At 39.8% G+C, this 12,166-nt stretch overlaps 1 protein-coding gene across 1 annotated transcript; it reads right to left on the bottom strand.

Annotated features, from left to right (window-relative positions):
* Window positions 1–2,260: 2,260 nt before the first annotated feature.
* On the bottom strand, window positions 2,261–7,157 carry dph3 (diphthamide biosynthesis 3). Its single transcript, XM_005748532.1, has 3 exons — window positions 6,951–7,157; window positions 3,406–3,480; window positions 2,261–2,910 (listed from the first exon to the last, which is right to left on the bottom strand). Exons 1-3 carry the CDS (start codon window positions 7,056–7,058, stop codon window positions 2,842–2,844), a joined length of 252 nt encoding a protein of 83 aa, XP_005748589.1. The 5' UTR covers window positions 7,059–7,157; the 3' UTR covers window positions 2,261–2,841.
* Window positions 7,158–12,166: the final 5,009 nt, after the last annotated feature.

Below are 12,166 nucleotides of genomic sequence, written 5' to 3'. Positions count from 1 at the left end.
CAGTTGAAGTGTACCTCTGGTGCAAATTACTGACCTCTGTCATCATTTTAGGTGGGGGAACTTGCACAATCGGTGGCTGACTAAATACTTTTTTAATTTTTGAATTACTGTTTCATTGTGGTCATTATTAGTACCCCATAACGAACTGTGTGCATTAAAACCGCCACACCAACATGCTTTTCTGTTTAAATGGATATCAAGGTTCTCCATTCATTCAGGTGAAAGCCTTTTGCATGGGTTTTAAAAATGTACAATTTTGATGCTGTTCTTATTCCAAACTTCAACAACTATATGTTCTGTTTTCCTTTTGCTATAAAAAAAAGTTTCACAACCTCCTCCATGAACATTACTTCTGCCTCTGTGTACACCACTATATCCTCCTATTACAAAATCTAAAGTCGGTTTTAGCCAAGTTTCCTGAATACAGATTATGTCTGGTTTCTTATTTAGAGTCTTAAGTCATTTCAGCCTCATCTTCACTCAATTATTTACATCATCTCCAAGATCCAACTGTGACACATTATCATTTTAAAGATGTAAATAAAAGTTTCTAAAAGTCATCCACCATCAACCAGCCCCTTTCTTTACCATGAGAAGGTACATAAACCAGTACTGGAAATTTTTTAGGACGATCACACTCTCAAAAGTAAAAAAGTAGGTTGACTTATAATAGTTAAAATAAACTATGCATTCTGTCAGAGATAAAACTTTATTTGCAAAATAAACTATCAGAACAATGTAGGCATGTTTCCTGTTAGAAAAGGTAAATACATCAAACTGTCTGAGCCTCTTGCGTTTAATCCAGTAACTCCAAAAATAATTGCTAGCGTTTGACATCCCATACTCCTCAGCAGATATGGCGTCAGGATTCCCATGCCGGACAGACCACAGTAATTCAGACTGGGCCTTAAATTACTGATTTCATTTTTTAATACTATCGCTTCTATTTCTTAGAAGCAAGGACAGAACATGTATAAAAGAAAATACCCAGTGTCTTGCTGTTATCGTTGCTGTGGATTGTGAAGACCAGTATAGGCTATCCATTTAAACATGGAGATTCAAAGTGCACTTAAACAAATGTTGGCCTACTCTTTCATGATTTTAGACAAGAGAGAAACAGGCTGCTGGGTGAGCTACGCTGACTCATATCACCAGACAGAGTACAGCCTTGTGCTGTAAAAACACGTCAATAAAAAATAAAACGGGCAGAAAAGTTCAGCTCTAAATCCTGTCCCTTATTTCTTTTTGCTACTTTCAACAGAAAATATTATTTGCTGTATTAAATGACTTCATGCTCACTCTAACCTGTGTGAGCTGGTATTGGCATTTCATGTAGCCAGAAACTTCCAAGAAAACTTTGGAGACAAGAATAAAAATGTGAAATAACCTGCATCCATTTTTACAGGTGACCTATTTGTTAACAACTCTCACTACAGATTAGAGTGCCGATGGAGATAGTTGTGAGATTATCTCAGAAACCTCGATGCAATTCCAACACAAACGTTTCAGATGTTTCAGTGTCTCACACAGTCTCGTTTTGAGCATCACAACCTTCAGAGAACTTCACTGAATGCTGGGTTATGTAAATAAAACAGAGCACTTAGATGTATTAGGAGCAGCTGGATGTTAGGGATCCTCTGCTCATGTTAGGGAGAGAGAGCACTTAAGTGTTGCTGCCCTCTGCTGGACTGTGTATTGTATTCAACTATCTAAAAGCATTTTGATTGTAAAGGGTGTGAAGAGTAAAAACGGTGTCTACTGATGCTGAAACAGCTTCCTGCTATGAAAAGAGCAACTCAGTCTCCAGACGAGAAGATGTTTGACTCTCTGATCATGCAGTCACACTTTCCACCAGGATTTTTACTAACCAGTCACCTCAATCATTAACCGACAATCACCAAGCTTACTGAAATCAAATTAAATTGATGAAATCAATAACTGAAATATCAATATAATTAATATTAATTTACTTTTATATTGTCTTTAAAAAAAAGTCAGACCATCCTATCACAGATGTAATAAGAAAAGACTCAAGAATAATTTTCATGATCATTAAAAAATCTGGAGTTTGAAAATTTGAATGTTGCCTTGAATCAAACTCTCACCTAACGGAGGGGGGCGGGGCTTTATGGAAGACGCACACATGCTTTTTCTCTGAAAGTTTTCAGAGATGTCGACTGCAGAGTGAAACTTTATTGTGCTAACAAAGACTTTTTAATTCTGTGTTCAAAGGTCATATTATCTACAAACAAACAAAAAGTTTAAGTAAAAACTTTATTAATCCCACGGAGATGCCATGGAGCCAATCAGCACACGTCAGCTGATCGATTGAAACATTACTGATTCAGTAATTGTGTCATCACACAGTTTGTCCTATAGAGGGTGTCTGGGTTCTCTGTATGTGGAGGTTTTATATAAATATATATTAAAATATCTCAAAACTACAAAATAAAAGCTCTAAAGAAACCTGCCAGTCCTAAAATGAAGCTTCCTTCGTCCTCCTGAGCTTTAAAGTGAAAGACTGAATGTGCATTAAGAGTGGCGAGGTTGAGGCAGGAACCAACGCTTTGGTTTTTTTTTTAAAGCGCAACCTTCATCTGTTCACAGCAAATGGCTCGGCTCCACGCTCATCCTCCGCAGGAGGTCCATCAAACACATGAACGCCGCAACCTTGCGTCTTCTGAAAGAGTTCATCTGGATCAAGTGTGATTTCATTCAAGATACATCTGGAGGAAATACAGGAGGCAGTGAAAGTCTGGCGTTTCCCAGCACCACCTGAACACAGCGTCGAGACGGGAAATGGTTAAACCGGGGTCTCTGTGAGGTCAAAGGGGAGAGGGTTCAGGATTGAACGACCTCCAGTTTGGCGTGTGACGGCGCTTCGATGATTTCTCCAACCTGGAAAAGATCCTGAAACACACAAATACAAAAGAGCCTGTCATTCATTGACAGGTAGCGACGCCCCGTACTATCCATATGTCTTAAATTTAAAGTTGTACTTTTTTTTTAAAAAAATCATTAATTTACATGAACAATTCACCAATGATTTGCAGAATAAAAGCATGATGGTTTAATGTCCCCAACACAAAAAAGTAATGTAAAAGTACTTTTCAGAGGTTTTTGTGATGCTGCGTTGCATCTTTTCTTTTCTATCATGTTTTTTTTATTTGAAAGTTTTAACTGATCGATATAAAACTGTCCTGATCAAATAATGAGAAATTCTGGTGTTATCACAGGAAACATTTTAGATCAAATAAACACTGAAGGTACTTTAAATAAAACAAAGTGATTTCCAGCTTCTCTAAAGTGAGAATTTGCTGCTTTTCGTCACTTTACAAGAAACTTTTTAAATAACTGATCGTTGAGCCCTTTATGGATGAACTGATAAGAGGAAGTCACAGATACCTTATCGTAGATGACTTTAACGATGAGCGAGCAGCTCGGACATGTCGCCACCTCCTCCCCGTTCTCCAGGTCCTCCTTCAAAATAAAAACAAATAAAATCTTCAGGTTTCTGTCAAGGTTTGAATGTTTTTGTGGTTTATTCCTCTCTCTTCCCCAATCAGTCCACGAGTGACATGTTTAGCCGCATGTTGTCCTTAAATTGCTATCGGAGTGGTGTCCAAAAAACAATGTGGGCTTCATAGATAACTGGGAAACTATCTGAAGGAAACCTGGTCTTGTTAGGAGAGATGACATCCATCCCACTTTGGATGGAGAAGCTGTCATTTAGAGAATTCTGGCCAAATGTATTAATGTATTAATAAAAAGTTGCAGTCTGCAGCTTCTCTCCTCCTGTTACCTCCAAAAAACCCCATCTCAATAAAGACTGTGTCAGTTCCCAAACAAATGAAAAACAAACAAGAAACCAGCAACAAACACCTTAAACATAAAAAAAAAAATCACAAAGAAGGAACAATACAGTATCCACATCTGAACCAGAGAGTAAAACAGTGAAATGTGGATTATTAAATATTAGGTCTCTCTCCTCCAAGTCTCTGTTAGTACATGACTTAATAATTGATCAACAAATTGATTTACTCTGCCTTACAGAAACCTGGTTGCAGCAGGATGATTATGTTAGGTTAAATGAATCAACACCCCCGAGTCATTCTAACTACCAAAAATCTCGAAGCACAGGCCGAGGGGGCGGTGTGGCAGCAATTTTTCACCCCAGCCTATTAATTAATGAAAGACCAAGACAGACTTTTAATTCATTTGAAAGCCTGATGCTTAACATTGTCCACCCCAGCTGTGAAACTCAGAAACCAGTCTTACTTGTTATCATCTATCGTCCACCTGGGCCTTACAGAGTTTGTCTGATTTCTCAGACTTTTTATCTGATTTAGTTCTCAGCTCAGATAAAATAATTATTGTGGGTGATTTTAACATCCATGTAGATGCTAAGAATGACAGCCTCAACATGGCATTTAATCTGTTATTAGACTCAATTGGCTTCTCTCAAAATGTAAAAGAACCCACCCACCACTTTAATCACACTCTAGACCTTGTTTTAACATATGGCATAGAAACTGAACATTTAACAGTGTTTCCTGAAAACCCTCTCCTGTCTGATCATTTCCTGATTACATTTACAATAATTGATTACACAGCGGTGGAGAGTAGACTTTATCACAGTAGATGTCTTTCTGAAAGCGCTGTAACTAAGTTTAAGAATATAATCCACCCACTGTTATCATCTTCAATGCCCTGTACCAGCACAGAGCAGAGCAGCTATCTGAACGCTACCCCAACAGAGCTCAAAGTGGCAAGACATTTCACCCATTGCCTACTGGTGGTGGTCAGAGGGCCCGGTGGCGCCAGTGTCCGGCAGCCTCGCCTCTGTCAGTGCACCCCAGGGTGGCTGTGGCTACAATGTAGCTTACCATCACCAGTGTGTGAATGTGTGTGTGAATGGGTAAATGACAGGTTGTGTAAAGTGCTTTGGGTCCTTAGGGACTAGAAAAGTGCTATACAAATACAGGCCATTGTTAATAATTTTACCTCCTCATTATGTACGACTCCGGATACTGTAGCTACTGTGAAACATAAGGCCTCAAACCCAAAGTACTTGACTCTGTGGTATAACTCTCAAACACGTAGCCTAAAGCAGATAACTCATAGGCTGGAGAGGAAATGGCATGTCACAATTTTAAAAGATCATCATTTAGCCTGGAGAAATAGTTTGTTGCTTTATAAGAAAGCCCTCCGCAAAGCCAGAACATCTTACTATTCATCACTGATTGAAGAAAATAAGAACAACCCCAGGTTTCTCTTCAGCACTGTAGCCAGGCTGATCTGAAATCTGTGCACCTGTCACATAAAAGAAATCATCAAGATTGTACGGTCACTCTTCTCCATCTACGACATGTTGCCATTCGTTTTCTGTCGCTTTTCTGGGGCTGGGTCATGGGGGCAGCAGCCCTCTCTCAGCTATCTCCAGTAGTTCTGGGTTCTCCCAGTAGGTCGTGATCTTAACACCTCAGCTGCCTCCTTTTAATGTGCAGGAGTAACATCTTTACCTGACACCCTCAAACTGACTGGCCTTCTCACCCCATCTCTGAGGGAAAGGCCAGCCACCCTTTGGAGAAAACGCATTACCTGATCAAACAATTGCAGGATTAAAAGTACCACAGGCCACCCAACACAAATGCTGCCTGTAAGAATAAACTCTCCCCTGAGAGCACCGCAGCAAAGCCGCAAGGTCTGAGGAATTGAACAGAGTTCAGAGAGACATAGTGTAGGGACAGTGTAAAAACTGCAAGACCTGACTGCAGTCGCAAGTTTGGGATGCTTCGTGAATTACAAAGAAAGAACTCGTCATGAAGTCGGACTTTCCTGGATGAACCTTTGGATGGTGCTGAGCAGGCAAACACTATCAAAACTGATAAAGTCTGAGTTTCTTCTTGCTTATTCTGAGTATCTGTTTCAGTTTTAGAGTGTTCAGGTATGCCAGATGCATCCATACATGCATTTCTTCCAAACTATGTTTCTTTGTTTTAATGTTTCAAAAAGAAAAGAAAAAGAAGATCATCTCCATCAGTATATGACATATCACTAAAAACACCCAAACTCCATTAGAAAAAGTCTAAATTTCCCTCCTGTACACCCGCGTATTCTACCTGCAAAGAAATTAAATATCCTTCAAATGTCAGATCTCAACACAGAAGAGCCAACTCTTAGTCACTGAAGGCAGAGACCCACAAATAAGCTGCAACTCACTGCAGTTTTAGGATTTCTTCAGCCTGCTAACATGAAGGAAGTCTTGATATAGTGAACTGTCATCTTGTTCCTGAATTTAAGAGAGCTAAAGTTCACTTCAGCTACAAGTTTCTACTATTTCAGAAAAAAAAACTACTTAAAATACCGTCTTTTCTACCTTAAACCATGTAAAACAAAGTTTCATGATGTCACAAGAAATGACTGATAATTACTCAGTAGGCTTTGATTTGTTTGAACGTTTTTACTCTCTTAAATTTGAAGACTTTTAAATGGAGTTTGGTTCCGTTCACTGACGTAGTTTCACTGCTGAGAATAAAGTATGGTGCTGGTTTATTATTTTCTATTCTTGTGTTTTTCTTAATTTTTGCTGCTCTTAACTTTGTACTGTCCACTTTTTTGTCGTAACCAAACACTTTTCCCACGTGTGGGACTAATAAAAGTTTATCTTAACACCAAACCAAACTTCAGTCAAATAATGAGAGATTTTACGTCCCACCTCTGTGGCAAATCCGAAAGGAAGGTTGAAATACTTAAAAAAAAAAAAAACGGACATATATCAACCTGCCATCAATAAATCCCTGCCGAATCCAGAAGAAGACTGTATCGATGAAGGGAGTGGGAAACTCTGTTATGTCCTCCGTGTAAATCACCCACTATATGAAGATGTAAAAACAGGAGATTTCAAACTGAAGTTTGGTTTGTAGCTGTTAGCCGTGAGCTGAACTTACTTTGGTGATGGCGAAGCGGTCTCCGCAGGGACACGGGAAGTAATACGTCTCCGTATCCTCGTCGTATTCAAAGTCCTCGATCTCCACTTCGTCGTGAAACACCGACATTTTCCCCTAAACACACGCAAAGTCCACACAGAACAGCACCAGATCCGCACCGGCAAAGCGTGCCTGCAGCGCGGTGTGATGACGTACACAACCTCTGACTCAACGCTGACGCAACTATCAAAACAATAACACAAACGTGGTCAATGTAAAATAAGGAAAAGTGAAAAATAAGAGCAGTAAAAGAACAATAGAATAAGTTATAGTGACAATATTGAGTTTTAAAGAGCTAGAAATTTTTTTTTGTGTTTTTGCCATTTTTAACTACGACTGTAGCTTGTAGTTCCCACTTATGTCCACTATAAGGAGCCAATTTATCAGAAAACCCAGCTCATATAATTTCAACCGTTGTACCTTTATATTCATAATAAATACTAAATAAATACACATGTAAAGGATTAATAGATACAAGTCAACCACACATTTAATAATAATAATAACAATAACAGCAATGATAATAAGAAGAAGAAGAAGAAGAAAAAGAAGAAAACAAAGACATTTAGATGATGTTGAGGATCAGTTTTAAAGGGCAAACTCTCGAAACCTTTAGACTGTTTTTCAGTGGCATTTGCTGTTTTATGTGCTGGTGAGGCTCACCATTCAAAAATGTTTAAATTTGAGCCCAACAGAAACTCTGCTGACATGATTTCAGTGTGATTTAAGACCAAGGCTGAGATTGTCGAGGCTAGGCTGTATGGCGGGTCCAAACTCAGTTTTCATTGATGGTAATTCGCAACAAACAAAGAAAAACGCACACGGAGCAGAGCAGGAGGAAAACAAACACACAACCTGAAAATCAACAGAACACTGAGCAGTGTGACAGTGATGATGGATTGAAATGACCTGAAGATGATTTTATGAAAATGTTTTCATACTTTCTGGTGACATGGCTCGAGGTAGCAACACTGTCGACAAAAATAATTTTAATAAAGATTTCTTTATTAAAAAATGAAAATAAAAGCCAACAAATACAAATGAAACCTCTCATATCATCACTGAAATCTTCTAACTATTGTGAAATTAAATACAAAGGAAGATATTTTATATGTTTGGATCAGTGAAAAGTTATTAAAATGACATTTTCCCCCAAAGGCCTCAGAATCACCTCTGATTACAACGAAGGCCCAGCCCACAGCCTGACGGTCACAGGAAGCTCTCACTTCCTCCAATCACAAACAAGCTGAGTCCTGAAATTTTCTCTGCACATTCTCAGTAGAGGTGTGGCAGCCACCAGATCCACCTATTGTATCAATTTGAAAATCCTAGGTGACATATTTCTTAAGTTGTAATGTTCACAAACTTGCCTGCCGGCCAACCCAGTGGGATGATGACAATACCCCATCAGCCATAACAACTATTACGAAATATTGATAGTTATAATAAATGTCAGAAACTGAGAAGCTCAGTTTTTGTTACCCAGAGTGAAAACACACCAAACCCAGCCGTCCATGATGATGAGCAGCTGCAGATCAGGTTTCCTGAGTTGTCACAGTCCAGTTTGTTAAAGGTTTTAAAGATCCTGTTGCTTTGGGAGTCTGTGTGAAAACACCCAGTTCCAGTGCTTCAACAGGAGCCACCGATAAAATAATAATGAACATCAAAGCCGTTCAAAGGTTCATTTTAACTGCTGCAGGCATCTTTCCAAAGCCAAAGTTTATGGTTTCTTTTTTTTTTTATCTGATATTTATTTTATTTTATATTTCCTGTTGGTTGCATTGTCTATTTATTAATGATTTACTTCAGCAGAAGAATGCAGAGTTTTAACTGAGTGCTGCAACCACTGATGTGGTCTTATCAGCAGGACAATAGGATTTTTCTTTTAGTGCCTGGTGGAGCCCACAGTTGTCAGGTCTGATACTTACAGTTGTAAAGTGCATTCAAACAGTATTTGTGACCAACTTTAACTTTCATTCTTTGGATGCATGTGGCAACTCCACTAAATTGTGGTAGTTCACTGAAGTAATCTTCAGGGCCTTGATCTCAGCTATCTGGATCAAAATGTTGCACATGTTTAGCTACGAGCTCTAGCACTTAAGAGTGTGGACACTATAACTCCTTTCTGGAACAGGCAAGAATAAGCTGGTACTACTGGTATGTGAATCATGTGGGACTGTTCTCTGTGCTGAGAGCTTTCATACATAGATAAAGTAGACAGAGAGTCAGAATCTGAGAGTCTGTGATTGACAAGGCAGTGGCAGCCTAAGTAACATTTAGGTTTTCCACAGGAAGGGCTTCTTCCAGAAACTAGGATCAGCAAGCTGTAGTAATGGATGAATGTAAGCAGATGGAAAAACAAACAAACAAACAAAAAATACAAAGCAGGTATGAAATTATTTCACAAAGAGTAATCAACTGAACTAGACTTGTTACCACAGTATCAGTTGTAACAGTTTGGCAACAGGTGAGTGGAGAACTGGCTCTTGTGCTCCAGAAGGTGATGAGTGGATGTGAAACAGATGTCTCCACCTGCCACTTGCCACACGCGAGGAAGACATACCTCCAGGCTAACCCACTAGGAAGTTTGACTGCCATTTAAACTCACGTGTACACAAAGAAAGGGAAAGAGGAGGCTATAACTATCACATTCATAGTGGTGTAGAGAGGAGGCTGAACAGTTCTGGAATTTTTTAAGTCCCCCTTTAGCGTCTGGCTAGCAGGTGTAAATAGACCGCGGAGTGCTGGCCTGATGAGTTAGCACATCACAGAAGAGTTAACTCATGAGTTAACTCTTCTGTGATGTGCTAACTCATCAGGCCAGGGCTCCACAGTCTATTTACAGCTACAGGCCAGTGGACACTGTTTCAATGATGAGGATGTACACATCCTGGACAGGTAGGAACACTGGTTTGAGCGTGGAGTCAAGGAGATCATTTACGTGAAAAGGGAAAAACCATCTCTGAATCAAGGAGGGGGCCTAATGTTACATCTTTCACCATCTTACAATGCTGTGATTGCAGCCATTCCCCAACTCTCTGTGAATGGTACTCATAGCCACTGATTAATGGCCATTGATCAATGGTCACGACAGTTTGCATATTAATAATTAAGCAACTGACCTCATAGCCCATTTTTCGTCAGCTGTGCTAGTTTCAGTCATTGTGCAAATGTACTGTTTATAAGATAATGGAAACCTGCAGTCAGCTGAGACTGAAGAAGTCACTTGGATGAGTGACAAAACGTTTCTTCCACTGAAAACACCACGTCCAGATGAGCAGAATCAACCTTTTGGAATTTCCTTACCTGGATTATTGAGCATGCTCGATATTACAGAGTTATAATATTATAGAGTAATGATATGCCAATACGAAAATTATCCAATAATATTTAATCCATCCATCCATCCATCCATTTTCTTCCGCTTATCCGGGGCGGGGTCGCGGGGGCAGCAGCCCAAGCAGAGAAGCCCAGACCTCCCTCTCCCCAGCCACCTCCTCCAGCTTGTCCAGGGGAACACCAAGGCGTTCCCAGGCTTGCCGAGAGTGTCCTGGGTCTGCCCTGGGGCCTCCTCCCGGTGGGACATGCCCGGAAAACCTCACCCAGGAGGCCCCCAGGAGGCATCCCTGTCAGATGCCCGAACCACCTCAACTGGCTCCTTTTGATGTGGAGGAGCAGCGACTCTACTCTGAGCCCCTCCCAAATGGCCGAACTTCTCACCCTATCTCTAAGGGAGACACCAGCCACCCTTCGGAGGAAGCCAGTTTTCCGCTGCTTGCATGCGCAATCTTGTTCTTTTGGTCACTAACCACAGCTCGTGACCATAGGTGAGGGTAGGGACGTAGATCGACCGGTAAATTGAGAGCTTTGCTAGAGTGCAGAGAGCTGAGTGTAAAAAAAAGAAAGAAAATTTAATCTCAGACCAAAAAAGTTTTACTCTGCTGTTCTGCTTTTTCATTGGTGTTAATTTTGGTCTGCTGTATTGTACAACATGATCCAACACATACCATGGATGCTCTTTATGTTCCTCCAAACTTTGCCAGAACTGCTTTTAGCTCCACTGCACTGCAATCAGGGGCGATTCTAGGATCAGAGCTTTGGGGGTGCTGAGCACCCAGAGAGCTGCCCAGCCAGGCAAAATAAACTTTACTCGTCACGACGAGACTTCTTCCCTGTCTCTGTGAGTCCCTGCATCCTTAAATGTCTCCAGTTGTCCCGAGTTCCCTCTGACTGTCTCCTTGGTGCATTTAAACCCCTGTTCCTCCCTGTCCTCATCATCTGTTGTCTTCTTCTCCGTTATCAGTCATCATAATTTTACCATCTCTGTGCAAGTCTGCAAATTTCTTTATTAAATCATAAGATTCTTAAATTCATCAAGTCTCTCTGTGCCTGGGTCCTCGTCACAAAACATGACATCATTGTTTTGTACATTTTAACACAATTTAATCCCCACATTCGTGAAAGAAAAGCAAAAAACCTTTTTTTAAAGTCTGTAACAAAACCATCAAATCTGATAAAGGTTATTTAAATGCTGCAAAAGAAGAATGGATTGGAATAAAAAAATACATATCCTAACCTTAATTACTGGGGGAAAATGATGAATGATGATCATAGTGAGTAAGAAGTAAACTGAGTGCACTTTTTGGACAGAGATTCACTTTTAATATGTATGTATAATACAATAGATACATAAAAATACACTCTAAAAATAATTGTAAAAATGGACGCAACTTTGCCTATGGTACAACAATGTATGAAAAGATCTTTACTGCAGATACTACTATGGCTCTGCAGATTTTTTTCTTTTATTTTAATGTCGCCTCACCTTGAGATTGGCAAATTGGCAACTTTTGGTAGTCAGCTCTCTCAAGCAGTTTAACAGTTTCTGTTTTGCCTGTCACTGTTCCCTCTCTGTTTCCTTACCGGGTTCTTCCTGACCGTGTACTTTCTCCTCACGTTCCCTCTTTCCTCTTTCCCTCTTTGGACTGACAATCATACACAAATATATTGTATTCAACTGGATGAAAAAGTTACATTAATATGAAAAAAAAAATACTATTAAGATCACTAATAAAAAAGTCCTCTCTCAGTGTACTTTCAAACAAAAGGCAAATAACCAAACCACATGTACATCTAATAAAAGATATAAATATTGAAACACTGATCCAACATTATCC

This window comes from Pundamilia nyererei, unplaced genomic scaffold (genome assembly GCF_000239375.1).
Source record: "Pundamilia nyererei isolate P.nyererei 1_Seehausen unplaced genomic scaffold, PunNye1.0 scaffold00224, whole genome shotgun sequence".
Taxonomy (NCBI): Eukaryota; Metazoa; Chordata; class Actinopteri; order Cichliformes; family Cichlidae; genus Pundamilia; species Pundamilia nyererei.
The sequence above is the reverse complement of the archived record's forward strand: the minus strand, read 5'-3'. Positions and strand labels throughout refer to the sequence as shown.

What these genes read in the sequence shown, in the direction of transcription:
- dph3 (XM_005748532.1), bottom strand. Translation starts at nt 7,058, where the DNA reads ATGTCGGTGTTTCACGACGAAGTGGAGATCGAGGACTTTGAATACGAC. An exon ending in ACCGCTTCGCCATCACCAAA is followed by an intron (nt 3,481 to 6,950) that starts GTAAGTTCAGCT and finishes TTTATTTTGAAG; the next exon opens with GAGGACCTGGAGAACGGGGA. An exon ending in TTAAAGTCATCTACGATAAG is followed by an intron (nt 2,911 to 3,405) that starts GTATCTGTGACT and finishes TGTGTGTTTCAG; the next exon opens with GATCTTTTCCAGGTTGGAGA.